General features: G+C 53.9%; 1 protein-coding gene across 1 annotated transcript in view; it reads right to left on the bottom strand.

The window, feature by feature from the left end:
- Positions 1 to 19,818, bottom strand: part of LOC146788700 (NACHT, LRR and PYD domains-containing protein 3-like) — a 447,514-nt gene that overhangs the window by 39,298 nt on the left and 388,398 nt on the right. Inside the window, exon 8 of the mRNA XM_085630084.1 lies at positions 3,653 to 3,749. Within this exon, the coding sequence (XP_085486210.1) occupies positions 3,653 to 3,749 (97 nt within the window). The remainder of the gene's footprint in view (positions 1 to 3,652; positions 3,750 to 19,818) is intronic.

Here is a 19,818-nt window from a genome sequence, read left to right as displayed (position 1 = left end):
TAAGAAGTAAATGTTTCGTCTTTTTGTGCCTTTTTACACTGTGTAGTATCATAATGTTTATTGTAGGATGTGTGTTTTTCTCTGCTCCAAAACCCATTGCACCCACTCAACAGCCTATACTTCTTTCTACTGCCTCCTCTCATTCTTTTCACCCTTTGCCTGAGCACGAACAGACCCGACGATCAGAGTTCGTAAATAACTCGTTTATCCAACTCTTGCACCAGCACCAACTGGTAATGAATACGACCAATTGCTGGGTCTGTGGGTTAATGCCACATACCATTAACAAGGGTATTCCCTACCTGGTGCTACCATACAGTTACAATGGATCGTCATGGGCATTCCAAACCATGTTTCTCTATGCTCTAGATACATACTCCCCTCGCCAACCGCGTTCCATTAGACCCATCACCAATAATAAGGCTTTGATGAAAGGAGTTGCCGATATGAGTAGAGATATTAATGCATACTCATCCATTCCCAAAGAAGAGCTGAGACCTTATATGGGATGGAACGCGACGGGGTATAGTATTAGTCTGGGTGAAAGACAGCGGAAAATCTCATCTCCAATCTGGGTCGTACCCCACATGGGTCGGTTCTGCTTACAGGGTAATGGTCAGAACCCTAGGGCTCAACTGGGAAGAAGTGACTGTACTGAAACGTACACTTTCCCGTCACAGTTTTCCCCTGCGTTTTTGGCTGCTAAGGGCACATATTTCATCTGTCATGATCGAGCCTATACATGGTTGCCCCCTGATTTCTCGGGCACATGTTATATTGCGAACTTGCTACCGCCGACATTTACTGCCGCCTCTGATTATCACAAGACCAGAGTTGTGAGAGGTGTGATCAGTAAGGAGGACACTGCCGGTCAGGAAGCAGGAGACTTCTTCTTGGGTTTCCTGCCGTTTTGGGGACCTATGGTCAATAGTAGGAACCTGAGACAGCTGACTCGTGTGGTTGAATCCACCGTCAATGTAACGGCTGGTGCCCTTAGTAATTTGACAGCTGAGCTCCAAGCGGATCGCCTTATGACTTTGCAGAACCGCATGGTCCTAGACGTTATTCTTGCAGACCGCGGTGGGGTATGCAAGGTCATCCAATCCAGTTGCTGCATTTTCATACCAGATAATGCTCCAACAGTGTATCAAGCCATCTCCAAACTCCATAAAATATCTGAAGCCATACACGTGGATAAGGGAGATTGGTCACTGGTGGGATGGTTCTGGGAAATGATATCTGCCTGGGGTTGGAAAGTTCTGATGGTCATTGGAATGATCTTAGCCATTCTTTTCCTGTTCTGTCTGTGTATACAGTGTGCTCCCGCGATATGTGGCCTCTGTGCTACCTTATGTGTAAGGAAACCTGTATCGAGGGACGAGCTAAGTAATAGGATGATGCTACAGCAACATCTCCATGACTTTGCGAACATTGACCTAGACTCGGATTAAGATGAGTATAGTGATTGCCTATGTAAGGGCAAAAGGAGGGTCTGTCGTACTTTGATATTCGGGAACCGCGTAGGGGACAGGGCCCTACCCCTGTCTATCTTGATATTAGCGAACCGCAAATGGTAAATGCGGCACGTACGAGTGCTTTGCGTGTCGTTCTAGTTACGAACGCACTGTGTACACGTATTCTGCTCAACTACGCGGGTTCCATTTTGGAAGCAGTGGCCATCTTGTCATTGCCCTCACATAGGCTATGATGGAGTTAATACGGGCCTCACAGTACATGAGCTTCCCCTCTGACTTCTCTGTGACCTGGGCAGCTGGCTCTGCTGCCCCGGGTCAAACCGGTCTCACGAGCTCCCCTTCCTCCGTCCACCTGTGATTCGTATCAGGGCTTGGCCCGTCATAAAACCCTTTCATTCTACACAATCCCCCGGCTAATCTCTTCTACACCTGCTTGTTCTTGCTTTATTACTTGTTTCCCAAAACAGGAGATGCTCATGTTTATTGGGGGGTCTATTTACTTCAAACATGGGATCTGAACCTTCCGGTGTAAATCATTGTGGGCTGGCCGAACAGGAATGTGGGATGGTCATCATGACTCTGCCTTTTCTTTGTAATGTACACTTGCATATTACCATATCGTAAACCAAGGAATGTGTGCCTGGAGCATGATATTTTGTACTTAAGGAGAAGTCCGTTCCTATGATTTTCGGCAGTCTCCTGAGAACATACACGCTGTTGTACTTCTAGGATATCTGTCATTGGTCTGCAGCCAATAAACGATTCTTTGACTTCACCCAGAAGACTCTGTGTTTCTGTAGGTCCGGAACAGGGTGAAACCCCGAAGTCTTAGGGTGTGTGCCCCTGCACCGCTGGGTCTAAAATACCCAGTACTTCAGTCTCTGCTCTTTCCCAGTGCTCCCTCAGTCTCTGCTCTGTCCCAGTGCTCCCTCAGTCCCTGCTCTTCCCCAGTGCTCCCTCAGTCCCTGCTCTGTCCCAGTGCTCCATCAGTCCCTGCTCTGTCCCAGTGCTCCATCAGTCCCTGCTCTGTCCCAGTGCTCCCTCAGTCCCTGCTCTGTCCAAGTGCTCCTTCGGTCTCTGCTCTGTCCCAGTGCTCCCTCAGTCCCTGCTCTGTCCCAGTGCTCCCTCGGTCTCTGCTCTTTCCCAGTGCTCCCTCAGTCTCTGCTCTTCCCCAGTGCTCCCTCAGTCCCTGCTCTGTCCCAGTGCTCCCTCAGTCCCTGCTCTTCCCCAGTGCTCCCTCGGTCTCTGCTCTTTCCCAGTGCTCCCTCAGTCTCTGCTCTGTCCCAGTGCTCCCTCAGTCCCTGCTCTGTCCCAGTGCTCCCTCAGTCCCTGCTCTGTCCCAGTGCTCCCTCAGTCCCTGCTCTGTCCCAGTGCTCCCTCAGTCTCTGCTCTGTCCCAGTGCTCCCTCAGTCTCTGCTCTGTCCCAGTGCTCCCTCAGTCTCTGCTCTGTCCCAGTGCTCCCTCAGTCCCTGCTCTGTTCCAGTGCTCCCCCAGTCCCTGCTCTGTTCCAGTGCTCCCTCAGTCCCTGCTCTGTCCCAGTGCTCCCTCAGTCTCTGGTCTGTCCCAGTGCTCCCTCAGTCCCTGCTCTGTCCCAGTGCTCCCTCAGTCCCTGCTCTGTCCCAGTGCTCCCTTGGTCTCTGCTTTGCCCCAGTGCTCCCTCAGTCCCTGCTCTGTCCCAGTGCTCCCTCAGTCCCTGCTCTGTCCCAGTGCTCCCTCAGTCCCTGCTCTGTCCCAGTGCTCCCTCAGTCCCTGCTCTGTCCCAGTGCTCCCTCAGTCTCTGCTCTGCCCCACTGCTCCCTCAGTCCCTGCTCTGTCCCAGTGCTCCCTCAGTCTCTGCTCTGTCCCAGTGCTCCCTCAGTCTCTGGTCTGTCCCAGTGCTCCCTCAGTCCCTGCTCTGTCCCAGTGCTCCCTCAGTCCCTGCTCTGTCCCAGTGCTCCCTCAGTCTCTGGTCTGTCCCAGTGCTCCCTCAGTCCCTGCTCTGTCCCATTGCTCCCTCAGTCCCTGCTCTGTCCCAGTGCTCCCTCAGTCCCTGCTCTTCCCCAGTGCTCCCTCGGTCTCTGCTTTGCCCCAACGCTGGCATTTCTCTCTGCTCTGTCCTAGTCCTCCTGCCTTCTCTCTTTTCTCCCCCTTGTCTCTCCCTCACACTGAGTTCCTGGGTCTTATGGCCTCATTCTTACCGTCGGCCGGCTTCTCTCTTGCTCGTGACTTTTTCTTGCTGCAGAAATGAGCAGTTGTTTCCCATCTGGGCTAAAATTGTTACTCTCCGCAAAGTCACTAAAAGACAGAAAATAAAAATAGATTATTCCAATCCCTGCCCCGCTCCCAACACACCATTTATCCGAGTGACACCTTCTGCAGAGGGCGTCTTCACAAAGACACAAGGTTTGTTACCTGTTACCCTCAGGAAGACCTGCTCTGCCCTAAACCACGGGCCTCTGTGGGGAGATTACTGCCCCCGCCTCAAACAAGGGGGCGCTATACCATTCCAGGTACACCCGACAGAGCTGGAACACCTGCCAAGCACCCTTCACTCCAGGGACCCCAAAACCACACTCCATGGACCCCCAAAACCACCCATCTCTCTAAGGACCCCATAACCACCCTTCGCTCCAGGGACCCCAAAACCACACACAAGGGACCCCCAAAACCACCCATCTCTCTAAGGACCCCATAACCACCCTTCACTCCAGGGACCCCAAAACCACACTTCACTCCAGGGACCTCAAACCCACCCTTCTCTCTAAGGATCCCAAAACCACCCTTCACTCCAGGGACCCCAAAACCACACTTCACTCCAGGGACCTCAAACCCACCCTTCTCTCTAAGGACCCCAAAACCACACTTCACTCCAAGGACCCTGAAGCCATACACCACTCAAGGGCTTCCCTTTACTCTATGGACGCCAAAATCACACCACTCTAGGGACCCCAAAAACACCACTTGCTCTAGGGACCACAAACTACATTCAATATAGGGTCCCCAAAATCACCCCACTCATGAGACTCTACCCACACTAAACTCTAGGGACCCCGAAACCACCCTCCACTCTAGAGACTCCAAAACTACACTTCACTCCAGGAACGCCAAATCTACACCACTAACGAGACTGCACCAACACTCCACTCTAGATACCCCGAAACCACGCTTCACCCTAGGGACCCCCAACACACACACCACTCTAGGGACCCCAAACCCACCCTTCTCTCTAAGGATCCCAAAACCACACTCCACTCTAGGGACCCTGAAACCACCCTCCACTCTACGGAACCCAAAACCACCCTACACTCTAGGGACCCCGAAACCACCCTCCACTCTAGGGACCCCAAATCCACTTTACTAACGAGAATCTGTACCCACACTCTACTCTAGAGACCCCGAAACCACCCTTGTTACGTTATGTTAATTAATTTTATAAGGCGCACAGCTACCCCAAAGGGTTTCCCGGCGCCGGCCTGAAGGGAAGAAGAGACACAACGGAGGATTATTGATTAAACAACCAAGTTTTCAAACATTTGCGAAAGTTCCCATAGACTGTTTGGTTGCAGAGTGACATGGGAAGAGAATTCCACAGAGAGGGATCTAGATAGGCAAAGGATCGGCCGCCCATCCGCGACAGTCTGATTCTAGGAACCGAAAAGTTCGCCTGAGTAGTGGAGTGGAGAGGGCGAGATGGTATGTAGGAGCAAACTAAAGTTTGTAGATATTGAGGGGCAGTACCGGTTTTGATCTTAAACATATAGCTCAAGGCCTTGAATTTAATATGATTCTCAACCCCGAGCCAATGAAGATCATGAAGAGAGCCTGAGGTAGAGGCAGCCCTGGGAACCTGGCGGAGCCGTCTAGCGGCTGCCTTCTGCACCATCTGCCATTTTCGTATCACTTCTTCATTTACACCCAGGTACAGGATGTTGCCGTAGTCCAACCTAGAAGTGACAAGGGCCTGGACTACGGTTCTCTGGGTGGAGCAGGGGAGCATCCAAACGATTTTCTTTAGCCATTTCAACATGATAAAACAAGTTGAGGCCACCTTTACGACTTGTTGTTTCATTGAAAGCTGAACATCAATTATGAAACCTAGGTTGCGGACTTGATGGGTGGGCTGGGGTAGAGCGCCCATTTCAGAAGGCCAATGCTGGGTCCCGAAGAGATCTTTCTTTTCCCCCAAAACCAGGACTTCTGTTTTTTCACCGTTCAGTTTGAGTAAGTTTGCTTGCATCCAGGATGCAATTTTCCTCAGCCCAGACTGGAGAGCAGATGGCTCAGATTCCCTCTCTGCGGAGAGAGAGAAAATTATCTGGGTTTCATCCACGTAGGAAAACAGGGACAGCCCTGCCTCTTCGACAGTCGCTGCCAAAGGTCTAACGTAGACATTGAACAATAGAGGGCTCAGGATAGAGCCCTGTGGTACTCCATACGGAGATGAGTGGGTTTTGGAGCTGGCCGTAGAAGAGAAGACCTGAAATGTACGGTTTGCCAAAAAGGAATCGAACCATTTGAGTGCCGGGCCATCAATGCCCAGAGATTGCAAAGCTTTCAGTAACGCAGTATGAGACACCATGTAGAGAGCGGCACTCAAATCAAGTATGATGAGGGCCACCGCGTCCCTAAAGTCCAAACGGGACTTTAGTAACCCCTAGAAGAGTAGCTTCGGTAGAGAAACCTGCTCTAAAACCAGATTGTGAGGCTTGCAAGAAGTTTTGAGTTTCAACAAAATGAGACAACTGCAAGTTAATGTGTTTTTCCCAAATTTTGGAAAATACCGGAAGTAGTAAAATTGGCCGAAAATGAGATAGCTGGGAGGGATCAGCTTTAGCCTACTTTAAAAGAGGACGAAGCATCGCATGCTTCCACTCCGGCAGGACTGTTGCTTCCTGTGAGGAGGCATTAAGAGCTCCATAATTAACGTAAGTGAAGGCAGCTCGGAGATGGGAAGTAGATCCCAGGGAGAGCCTGATTTAAGACTACCTAAGAGCAGCCTAAACGAGTTAATATCAAAGAGAGACCAAATTTCCAATTTATTGATATATTCTGTATTCTTGCAGTTCACAAGCCCGTGTTATTAACTGCATGGGAAGGGGTGATGGTTTGCTGTATGGCGTTAACCCGCTTATCCCCATCTAGTAGAGAATATGTTCTTTCAACTTTACTTAGAAAAAGTTGGCAATGTCCTCACCTTGCGATCCATTAAGGACAAGATGGGTAGTCTGACTTTCTGACCCCGATAGTTCTTTGACCACATTAGACAAAATCCTAGAGCAGATCTGGGCATTGGAGATGGTCGAGGAGACACATTCAGCACGAGTTGTTTTACAACGAGAGTGATAATCTCTTTTGGCCTTCTTGTAGGCGAGTTTCGTGTCAGACGATGGTTCTTCCTCCATACTCTTTCTGAGGCTTTACATTTAGTTTTTTCAATTTTTAGCCTCTCGGTAAACGAAGGGTCGGGGGGCTGCGGTTGTTCAGCCTCTTAATAGAAAGCGGGAGACAAACACCAATAGAATTTTGAATCCATTTTTGGATGGCCCACGATCAGCAATAGCCATTTGTTTAATAACAGGTGCACTACTTGATAGAAGCTTATTTAAGGCTCCAATATCAAGTTTTCCTCAGTTTCATATTTAGACTTAGTTCCCTGTACGGGTGCCAATAAGCTAGAAACAACTTTGATCCGAAAGCCAACTGCAAAGTGATCCGATGAGCACAGTGGGAGGGCAGAGGGGTAGTAGATATTAGATAAGTTAGAGAAAATAGGATACAATAAATGTCCAGCTACATGAGTAGAACCCGAGTTACAGACTACTCTAGGGACCCCCAAACCACACTCCACTCTAGGGACCCCCATAACAACCTTGCACTCTAGGGACCCCGAAACCACCATTCACTCTAGAGACACTAAAACTACACTTCACTCCAGGGATCCCCAAACCACAGTCCACTCCACTCTAGGGACCTCCAAACCACACTCCACTCTAGGGACCCCAAAAACAACCCTGCACTCTAGGGACCCCAAAACTACCCTTCACTCTAGAGACTCTAAAACTACACTTCATTTCAGGGACTTCCAAACCAAACTCCACTCTAGGGACCCCCAAACCACGCTCCACACTAGTGACTCCAAAACCAGCCTGCACTCTAGGGACCCCAAAACCACACTCCACTCTAGGGACCCCAAAACATCCCTGCACTCTAGGGACCCCGAAACCAACCTCCACTATAGGGACCCTAAAACCACCCTTCACTCTAGGGACCCCAAAACCACCCCACTAACGAGACGCTGTACCCATACTCCACTCTAGAAACCCCCAAACCACACTCCACTCTAGGGACCCTCAAAACAACCCTGCACTCTAGGGACCCCCATACCACCCTCCACTTTAGGGACCCAAAAAACACCCTTCACTCTAGGGACCCCAAATCCACCCCACTAACGAAACTTTGTACCCACACTCCACTCTATAGACCCCAAAACCACACTCCACTCTAGGGACCCTCAAAACAACCCTGCACTCTAGGGACCCCATACCACCCTCCACTTTAGGGACCCAAAAAACACCCTTCACTCTAGGGACCCCAAATCCACCCCACTAACGAAACTTTGTACCCACACTCCACTCTATAGACCCCGAAAACACACTCCACTCTAGGGACCCCCAACAAACACTACACTCTAGGGCCCCCAAACCACACTCCAATCTAGGGACCCCCAAAACAACCCTGCACTCTAGGGACCCCCAAACCACCCTCCACTCTAGGGACCCCAAAACCACCCTTCACTCTAGGGACCCCAAATCCACCCCACTAACGAGACTCTGTACCCACACTCCACTCTAGAGAACCCAAAACCACACTCCACTCTAGGGACCCCCAAACCACACTCCACTCTAGGGACCCCAAACCCACACTCCATTCTAGGGACCCCCAAAACAACCCTGCACTCTAGGGACCCCCAAACAATCCTCCACTTTAGGGACTTCAGAACCACCCTCCACTCAAGGGGCTCCAAAACTACCCTTCTCTTTAGGGACCCTTAAATCACACACCACTCTAGGGGCTCCAAAGGCCTTCACTCTAATGATGCCAAAACTAGACTTCACTCGAGGGGCCCTTTGCCCTAGGTACCACAAAACTACATTCACTCTAGGGTCCCAAAATCACCCCACGCAAGAGACTCTGTACACTCACCTCTAGAGACCATGAAACCACCCTTCATGCTATGGGCTCCAAAACTACACTTTACTCCAGAGACCACACTCCACTCTAGGGACCCCGAAACCACACTCCACTCTAGGGACCCCCAAAACACACTCCACTCTAGGGACTCTCAAACCACACTCCATTCTAGGGACCCCAAAACAACCCTGCACTCTAGGGACCCCAAAACCACCCTCCACTCTAGGGAACCCAAAACCACCCTTCACTCTAGGGACCCCAAATCCACCCCACTAACAAGACTCTGTACCCACACTCCGATCTAGAGACCCCGAAACCACACTCCACTCTAGGGACCCCCAACCCACACTATACTCTAGGGACCCCAAACCATACTCCACTCTAGGGATCCCCAAACCACACTCCACTCTAGTGACCCCAAAACAACCCTGCACTCTAAGGACCCCAAAACCATCCTCCACTCTAGGGACCCATAAATCACACACCACTCAAAGGGCTCCCAAACCACCCTCCACTCAAGGGACCACAAACCACCCTACTCTTTAGGGACCCCTTAATCACACACCACTCTAGGGGCTCCAAAGGCCTTCACTCTAATGATGCCAAAACCAATCAAAAACATTTATTGAGCGTGCTACTCACCCGTGAGGGTCTCAAGGCGCTGGAGGGAGGGGGGTGCTGCTATGGCTCAAACAGCCAGGTCTTGAGGTGTTTCCTGAAGGTTAGGTGGTCCTGGGTCAGTCGTAGGTGTGAGGGGAGGGAGTTCCATGTTTTGGCTGCCAGGTAGGAGAACGATCTTCCTTCGGTGGTGGTTCTGCAAATCCGTGGGACGGTGGCGAGGGCGAGGCTGGCGGAGCGGAGTTGGCGGGTGGGAGTGTAGAACGAGAGGAGGTTGTTGAGGTATTTGGGGTCCATGTCGTGGAGCGCTTTGTGTGCGTGGGTGAGGAGCCTGAACGTGATCCTCTTGCTGACAGGGAGCCAGTGCAGGTTTCTCAGGTGGGCGGATATGTGGCTGTGGCGAGGGATGTCAAGGATGAGTCGTGCGGAGGCGTTCTGTATGCGTTGTAGTCGTTTCTGAAGTTTGGCGGTGGTTCCTGCGTATAGGACGTTTCCGTAGTCCAGTCGGCTGGTGATGAGGGCCTGGGTGACGGTCTTTCTGGTTTCGGTGGGGATCCATCTGAAGATTTTCCGGAGCAGGCGCAGGGTGCTGAAGCAAGAGGACGAGATGGCGTTGACTTGCTTGGTCATCGTGAGGGAGGAGTCCAGGTTGCGTGCGTGGTCCGAGGGTGTCGGCGCGGAGCCCAGTGCTGTGGGCCACCAGGAGTCGTCCCAGGCGGACGGGGATTGTCCGAGGATGAGGACCTCTGTCTTGTCTGAGTTCAGCTTCAGGCGACTGAGCTTCATCCATTCTGCGACGTCTTTCATTCCTTCCTGGAGGTTGGTTTTGGCGGTGGCTGGGTCTTTGGTGAGGGAGAGTATCATCTGGGTGTCGTCGGCGTAGGAGATGATGTTGATGTTGTGTTTGCGTGCGATGGCGGCGAGGGGACTCATGTAGATATTGAAGAGTGTTGGGCTGAGCGAGGAGCCTTGGGGTACGCCGCAGATGATCTCGGTGGCCGCTGAGCGGAAGGGAGGGAGGCGGACTCTCTGGGTTCTGTCGGAGAGGAATGAGGTGATCCAGTCCAGGGCCTTTCCTTGGATCCCAGTGTTGAAGAGGTGGGTTATTAGGGTGCGGTGGCATACGGTATCAAAGGCTGCCGAGAGGTCCGAGAGGATGAGGGCGGTTGTTTCTCTGTTGTCCATCAGGATCCTGATGTCGTCGGTGGCTGCGATGAGGACCGTCTCGGTGCTGTGGTTGGCTCGAAATCCGGACTGGGACGGGTCGAGCAAGTGGTTTGCCTCGAGGAAAGCAGTCAGCTGTTTATTGACGGTCTTCTCAATGACTTTTGCCGGGAAGGGAAGAAGAGAGATGGGGCGGAAGTTGAGACTCTGTACCCACACTCCACTCTAGAGAACCCAAAACCACACTCCACTCTAGGGACCCCCAAACCACACTCCACTCTAGGGACCCCAAACCCACACTCCATTCTAGGGACCCCCAAAACAACCCTGCACTCTAGGGACCCCCAAACAATCCTCCACTTTTGGGACCCCAAAACCACCCTTCACTCTAGGGACACCAAATCCACACCACTAATAAGACTCTGTACCCACATTCCACTCTAGAGACCCCAGAACCACACTCCACTCTAGGGACCCCCAACCCACACTCCACTCTAGGGACCCCCAAACCACAATCCACTCTAGGGACCCTTAAACTACACTCCACTTTAGGGACCTCCAAACCACACTCCACACTAGGGACTTCAGAACCACCCTCCACTCAAGGGGCTCCAAAACCACCCTTCTCTTTAGGGAACCTTAAATCACACACCACTCTAGGGGCTCCAAAGGCCTTCACTCTAATGATGCCAAAACTAGACTTCACTCGAGGGGCCCTTTGCCCTAGGTACCACAAAACTACATTCACTCTAGGGTCCCAAAATCACCCCACGCAAGATACTCTGTACCTACACTCACCTCTAGAGACCATGAAACCACCCTTCATGCTATGGGCTCCAAAACTACACTTTATTCCAGAGACCACAATCCACACACCACTCTAGGGACCCCGAAACCACACTCTACTCTAGGGACCCCCAAACCACACTCCACTCTGGGGACTCTCAAACCACACTCCATTCCAGGGACCCCAAAACAACCCTGCACTCTAGGGACCCCAAAACCACCCTCCACTCTAGGGAACCCAAAACCACCCTTCACTCTAGGGACCCCAAATCCACCCCACTAACAAGACTCTGTAGCCACACTCCGATCTAGAGACCCCAAAACCACACTCCACTCTAGGGACCCCCAAACCACACTATACTATAAGGACCCCCAAACCATACTCCACTCTAGGGATCCCCAAACCACACTCCAGTCTAGCGACCCCAAAACAACCCTGCACTCTAAGGACCCCGAAACCACCCTCCACTCTAGGGACCCATAAATCACACACCACTCAAAGGGCTCCCAAACCACCCTCCACTCAAGGGACCACAAAATCACCCTTCTCTTTAGGGACCCCTTAATCACACACCACTCTAGGGGCTCCAAAGGCCTTCACTCTAATGATGCCAAAATCACACTTCACTCTAGGGACCCAAAAAACCACCCTTTACTCTATGGATCCCAAAACCACATTTCACTCCAGGGTCCCCAAATCACCCCACTCAAGAGGCTCTGTACCTGCACTCCACTCTAGGGACTCCAAAACCACCCTTCACGCTAGGGACCCCAAACCTACCCTCCACTATAGGGACCCCAAAACCACCCTTCACTCTAGGGACCCCAAATCCACCCCATTAATGAGACTCTGTACCCACACTCCACTCTAGAAACCCCAAAACCACACTCCACTCTAGGGACCCTCAAAACAACCCTGCACTCTAGGTACCCCCATACCACCCTCCACTTTAGGGACCCAAAAACACCCTTCACTCTAGGGACCCCAAATCCACCCCGCTAACGAAACTTTGTACCCAGACTCCACTCTATAGACCCTGAAAACACACTCCACTCTAGGGACCCCCAACAAACACTACACTCTAGGGACCCCCAAACCACACTCCAATCTAGGGACCCCCAAAACAACCCTGCACTCTAGGGACCCCCAAACCACCCTCCACTCTAGGGACCCCAAAGCCACCCTTCACTCTAGGGACCCCAAATCCACCCCACTAACGAGACTCTGTACCCACACTCCACTCTAGAGAACCCAAAACAACCCTGCACTCTAGGTACCCCCATACCACCCTCCACTTTAGGGACCCAAAAACACCATTCACTCTAGGGACCCCAAATCCACCCCGCTAATGAAACTTTGTACCCACACTCCACTCTATAGACCCCAAAAACACACTCCACTCTAGGGACCCCCAACAAACACTACACTCTAGGGACCCCCAAACCACACTCCAATCTAGGGACCCCCAAAACAACCCTGCACTCTAGGGACCCCGAAACCAACCTCCACTATAGGGGCCCCAAAGCCACCCTTCACTCTAGGGACCCCAAATCCACCCCACTAACGAGACTCTGTACCCACACTCCACTCTAGAGAACCCAAAACCACACTCCACTCTAGGGACCCCCAAACCACACTCCACTCTAGGGACCCCAAACCCACACTCCATTCTAGGGACCCCCAAAACAACCCTGCACTCTAGGGACCCCCAAACAATCCTCCACTTTAGGGACCCCAAAACCACCCTTCACTCTAGGGACTCCAAATCCACACCGCTAATAAGACTCTGTACCCACATTCCACTCTAGAGACCCCAAAACCACACTCCACTCTAGGGACCCCCAACCCACACTCCAATCTAGGGACCCCCAAACCACAATCCACTCTAGGGACCCTTAAACTACACTCCACTTTAGGGACCTCCAAACCACACTCCACACTAGGGACTTCAGAACCACCCTCCACTCAAGGGGCTCCAAAACCACCCTTCTCTTTAGGGACCCTTAAATCACACACCACTCTAGGGGCTCCAAAGGCCTTCACTTTTATGATGCCAAAACTAGACTTCACTCGAGGGGCCCTTTGCCCTAGGTACCACAAAACTACATTCACTCTAGGGTCCCAAAATCACCCCACGCAAGATACTCTGTACCTACACTCACCTCTAGAGACCATGAAACCACCCTTCATGCTATGGGCTCCAAAACTACACTTTATTCCAGAGACCACAATCCACACTCCACTCTAGGGACCCCGAAACCACACTCCACTCTAGGGACCCCCAAACCACACTCCACTCTAGGGACTCTCAAAACACACTCCATTCTAGGGACCCCAAAACAACCCTGCACTCTAGGGACCCCAAAACCACCCTCCACTCTAGGGAACCCAAAACCACCCTTCACTCTAGGGACCCCAAATCCACCCCACTAACAAGACTCTGTAGCCACACTCCGATCTAGAGACCCCAAAACCACACTCCACTCTAGGGACCCCCAAACCACACTATACTATAGGGACCCCCAAACCATACTCCACTCTAGGGATCCCCAAACCACACTCCAGTCTAGCGACCCCAAAACAACCCTGCACTCTAAGGACCCCGAAACCACCCTCCACTCTAGGGACCCATAAATCACACACCACTCAAAGGGCTCCCAAACCACCCTCCACTCATGGGACCACAAAATCACCCTTCTCTTTAGGGACCCCTTAATCACACACCACTCTAGGGGCTCCAAAGGCCTTCACTCTAATGATGCCAAAATCACACTTCACTCTAGGGACCCCAAAAACCACCCTTTACTCTATGGATCCCAAAACCACATTTCACTCCAGGGTCCCCAAATCACCCCACTCAAGAGGCTCTGTACCTGCACTCCACTCTAGGGACTCCAAAACCACCCTTCACGCTAGGGACCCCAAACCTACCCTCCACTATAGGGACCCCGAAACCAACCTCCACTCTAGGGACCCCAAAGCCACCCTTCACTCTAGGGACCCCAAATCCACCCCACTAACGAGACTCTGTACCCACACTCCACTCTAGAGAACCCAAAACCACACTCCACTCTAGGGACCCCAAACCACACTCCACTCTAGGGACCCCAAACCCACACTCCATTCTAGGGACCCCCAAAACAACCCTGCACTCTAGGGACCCCCAAACAATCCTCCACTTTAGGGACCCCAAAACCACCCTTCACTCTAGGGACTCCAAATCCACACCACTAATAAGACTCTGTACCCACATTCCACTCTAGAGACCCCAAAACCACACTCCACTCTAGGGACCCCCAACCCACACTCCAATCTAGGGACCCCCAAACCACAATCCACTCTAGGGACCCTTAAACTACACTCCACTTTAGGGACCTCCAAACCACACTCCACACTAGGGACTTCAGAACCACCCTCCACTCAAGGGGCTCCAAAACCACCCTTCTCTTTAGGGACCCTTAAATCACACACCACTCTAGGGGCTCCAAAGGCCTTCACTCTAATGATGCCAAAACTAGACTTCACTCGAGGGGCCCTTTGCCCTAGGTACCACAAAACTACATTCACTCTAGGGTCCCAAAATCACCCCACGCAAGATACTCTGTACCTACACTCACCTCTAGAGACCATGAAACCACCCTTCATGCTATGGGCTCCAAAACTACACTTTATTCCAGAGACCACAATCCACACTCCACTCTAGGGACCCCGAAACCACACTCCACTCTAGGGACCCCCAAACCACACTCCACTCTAGGGACTCTCAAAACACACTCCATTCTAGGGACCCCAAAACAACCCTGCACTCTAGGGACCCCAAAACCACCCTCCACTCTAGGGAACCCAAAACCACCCTTCACTCTAGGGACCCCAAATCCACCCCACTAACGAGACTCTGTAGCCACACTCCGATCTAGAGACCCCAAAACCACACTCCACTCTAGGGACCCCCAAACCACACTATACTATAGGGACCCCCAAACCATACTCCACTCTAGGGATCCCCAAACCACACTCCAGTCTAGCGACCCCAAAACAACCCTGCACTCTAAGGACCCCTGTTGGACAGGCCTCACAGACGGCTTGCTCCCTCCCCGCACGACAGGGCCGGAACTCCGGCCCACCTGGCATATCCCCGCGACAAGCACCCGTACCCCGTCTCCCGACGGACCCTCTGCCCTCGGACCCCTACTCATCACGGGGTCCAGCCCCACCGGCTTCCCCGGCCGGGTCAAGCCGCCCTCTTGGGCCCTGCACCACGCGGCCGCATGGCCTCACCTCGACCCTAACCCCGGGCCTGGCCGGCCCCGACATCCCGGCACCACCATCCACCCAGGAGGTGAGCGGACCACTTGGCAGGTCAATGGGAGAACGAAGTGTCAAGGGCTCTCCCCCGCCAGGTGCCGATCGCCCCCAGCTCCCCCAGGCACTGGCTCCACCCCCTGCTGGGTGTCTGGACACCTTCATCCCGGACCCTCCGACCTCCAAGTGCGAGGGTCCGGACATCAAAGGGCACCAGCCCTATAACTGAGGCAGCTCCGGAGCAGGAAGGCAGTTGTATCCTGGAGTCGAGAGACACCGAGTGAACTCAACCTTGACGGTCTACTGGCGCTGCCGTAGCCGCTCTTGTGAACCATCGTCCTGCCTGCTGGCGCTGCCGCGGCCTTCTGCAACATTCATCTTCCTGGGACCTGCTGGCGCTGCCGCGGCCCGTTGTAACGACCATCCTCACCGGGACCTGCTGGCGCTGCCGCGGCCTTCTGCAACCTTCATCTTCCGGGGACCTGCTGGCGCTGCCGCGGCCCGTTGTATCGACCACCCGCACCGGGACCTGCTGGCGCTGCCGCGGTCCGTACCACCTAACCACCAAGCTCGAGGATTGTGAGCTCATCATCATCTCATCCGAACTACCTGATTGGTAAATAGACTGTCCCGCTACCCCCTTCCCTACCTTGCGAGACTCTAATCGAGGGGACCCCTGAGTCCAGACCTCCTTGTACCATTCAACCGTATCTTAAATAAGTGCTTATAAAGAACACTGAACCTTATCCGTGTGTGATATCTGTCTGTGGGGGGGAAGTTACTTGTCTGTACGATCGCTGGAGACGGCTCTCCCCGGAGACCTCTCCCCCTGACCCTGGCCGGCCCTCCCGGTCCGTCTACCTTTTCTAACATTGGTGGCAGCGGCGCGATCCGAATCAACGCGTAATCGTACAGAGAGTAGCTCACCCCACGACATAAGCACGATGTCGACCAAAGATAGCAGCTCCACCGAGAAATTCCAAATGGAGAAATTAGAAGAATACAACCACCGCGAACTGAGACAATTTTGCATAGAACTTGGCATTGCTACCACCGGCCTGAGTACCAAGCATGATCTAAAGCGCACTCTTGAGTCATGGACAGAAACTGGGGTCACAGGACCCTCCGACCAAAGCAGCGTCACACCAGACCAAAACAGCATCACACCAGAGGGGAACGCCACGGCTCCCGAGGAGCGGGGAACGGGCCTCTCGCAAGAGGAGATCCGAGAAAGAGACAGAGTCAGATTACACGAGTTGGAGATGGCACGACTCAAGATGGATGGGGAACTCAAGTTAGCTGAACAGAAACTCAACCTCGAGCATATGCGGCTTCGAGAGGAACGAGAAGAAAAGCAGAGACAGAGAGAGCTGGAAGAGAAAAAAATAACGCTCGAGCACGAGCGCCGACTAGCGGAAATAGAACTGCGCAAACAGAATAAGGAACTGGGGGTGCCTGAGCGACCACACACCCCGGGGCCAAGTGAGAAAAAAGTTCACATCCCCAAGGATGTTGTCCGCGAATATGTCCGAGAAGACGACATACAACAGTGGTTTAAAGCCTATGAGATCGCAATGACCTCCCACCGGATCGACCGGAGTGATTGGGGAGCCGGACTTTGGGGGAGATTTATCAACGAGGGTCGCGATGCCCTGCTGCAGCTCCCCGATCACCAAATGTCGTCCTACGACCACATGAAGGCTGCCCTCCTCACCCGCTACGGCCTCACGCCCGAGATGTACCGCCAGAGGTTCAGAGATTGCACCCGGATCCCAGGTACAACTTGGGTAGAATACGTGAACTATTTCAGCCGGGCCTTCGAGGGTTGGATCAAGGGAAGTCAGGTCACCACCTACGAACAACTCTTCAACCTTATGGTATGGGAGCACCTGTCAAACAACTGTTTCGTCGAGCTCAGGCAGCACCTACTCGACAGTAAGCTGACTGACCCCCGGCAGCTCGCCGCCGAAGCTGACCGGTGGGAAAGCACCCGAGTGGGCCGGAGAGGGCCACACGACCAGAACAGAAGCAACCAAGGCCAGCACCGTCCTCGGGGAGGAGGAGGGGGCCAGGGGCGAGGGAGAGACGCCTTACCAGCAACACCCGTGGCCAGCACCCCGCCTCCGGCCGGCCGGGGCAACCCCCCGTTGCGGCCTGGGTACCGAGCCAACGTCACGTGCCACCGGTGCCAGGGACTAGGCCACTACGCCAATGACCCGAACTGCCCGCTAAACCAAACACCCAAGCCCCGCCAGGTAGCTGCCGCTGCCCTAGGGGAAGAGCAATCATCGGAGGGACCCGAAGAGTACGAGCCGGCCCAGCAAGGGTGGGAACCGGCCGCCATGGTCCTGGCGTGCTTAGGGGGAAGAGACATGGTTCCGCGGGCTCCCCTACCCGCCAACACCAGAAAATACGGTCAGTGGGTGACCATTAATGGACAGAGAGCCGAGGCCTTGCGTGACACCGGCGCCAGCGTGACGGCCGTCCGCTGTCATCTGGTGAAGCCCGAGCAGATCCTGCCGAACATTCTCTGCCCCGTCCGCTCGGCAGATAACTCTGAGAGTATGTGTAAGATGGCCTGCGTCCCGTTTGAATGGGGAGGGGTCTCCGGCCTACTGAAGGTGACGGTCCGGGACGATGCCCCCGTGGACTGCCTCCTGGGGAATGACCTCGAGAGTTCCCCGTGGGCCACCGTCGAGAAAAGAGAGCACCTGGGGATGCTGGGCCTCCCGGACTGGGCCTGCATAACCACCCGATCCATGGCCGCCCGTGCCGCCCCCCGATCAGAAGAAACCGAATGGCCAGCACCTCCGCCCCCGGTTGCCCCCGTCGAGGACAACAGCGAGTCCGACCTCCCGGACCCGACTACCGAAGAAGACGCGCAACACCAGGACCTTCCGGATCTGGCTCAGTGGCGTCAAGAAGGGGGGCCCACCCAAGAACAGTTCCGCCAGGAACAAAAGACCTGTCCCTCCCTCGAGGGACTCCGCCAACAAGCCAGTACCCAAAACGCCGGGGACACCACCGGAACCCACTGGGTCTACTGGGATAACGACCTGCTCTACAGCGAGCAAAGAATCGCCGAGCTGGGGGCCGGTCGAGTTCTGGTGGTACCGCTCCGCTTCCGAGACTTTCTGCTCAACCTGGCCCACGATGTCCCCCTGGCTGGACACCTGGGCCAGGACAAGACGTACAGTCGCCTGGTGACCCACTTTTTCTGGCCGAAAATGAGGAATGACGTCCTGAACCACTGCCGATCTTGCCCCACATGCCAAGCCAGCGGGAAGAGTGGTCGGAAGCTGAAGGCCCCTCTGCAACCCTTCCCTGTGGTCACCACCCCGTTCGAGAGGGTGGGGATAGACATTGTGGGGCCTCTGGACCCCCGCACGGCACAAGGACACAGGTTCATCTTGGTACTAGTGGACCATGCCACCCGCTACCCCGAGGCGGTGCCCCTACGGACAGTGACAGCTCCGGTGGTTGGCCGGGCCCTGATGGGGATCTTCTCCCGGGTAGGCTTCCCCCGAGAAGTCGTCAGCGACCGAGGTACGAATTTCATATCTAAATACATGAAGTCCCTCTGGCAACAATGCGGGGTCACCTACAGATTCACGACCCCCTATCACCCCCAAGGGAACGGACTAGTGGAGCGTTTTAACCGCACTCTCAAGGGGATGATTGGGGGATTGGGAGAGCCTCTCCGTCGCCAGTGGGATGTACTGCTCCCGTGCCTCCTCTTCGCCTACTGGGAAGTTCCCCAGAAGTCCCTCGGTTTTAGCCCCTTCGAACTCCTGTACGGGCACCCTGTGCGAGGGCCCCTCAGCCTAGTCAAGGAAGGTTGGGAGATGGCCCCCTTAACGACCCCTCCAGACGTCTTCAAATACATCCTGGCCTTACGAAACCAGACCCGGCGCTTCAGGGAGATGGCCAAGGCGAACCTCGAGGCCAGCCAGGAGGACATGAAGAGGTGGTATGATCACAATGCCTCCTCCGTTGAATTCGAGCCTGGGCAGCAAGTATGGGTGATGTCCCCCACCGAACCATGTGCCCTGCAAGATAAGTGGACGGGGCCCTTCAAAGTGGTCGAGCGTAAAAGCCCCGTCACTTACCTCATCGACATGGGGTCCTCCCGGAACCCCCTTCGGGTCCTCCACACCAACCGGCTCAAACCACACTTTGTGCGCTCCGAACTAAGCCTCTTGATGGCTACAGACAGTGGTACAGAAGAAGACTCCGAGCCCCTCCCGGATCTCCTGAAGACTCAGGAGAAGGACGGCTCCGTGGACGGGGTCCGGCTCTCTG

Source organism: Triturus cristatus, chromosome 10 (genome assembly GCF_964204655.1).
Source record: "Triturus cristatus chromosome 10, aTriCri1.1, whole genome shotgun sequence".
NCBI lineage: Eukaryota > Metazoa > Chordata > Amphibia > Caudata > Salamandridae > Triturus > Triturus cristatus.
Note: the sequence above shows the minus strand (reverse complement) of the source record. Positions and strands in the feature narration are given on the sequence as shown.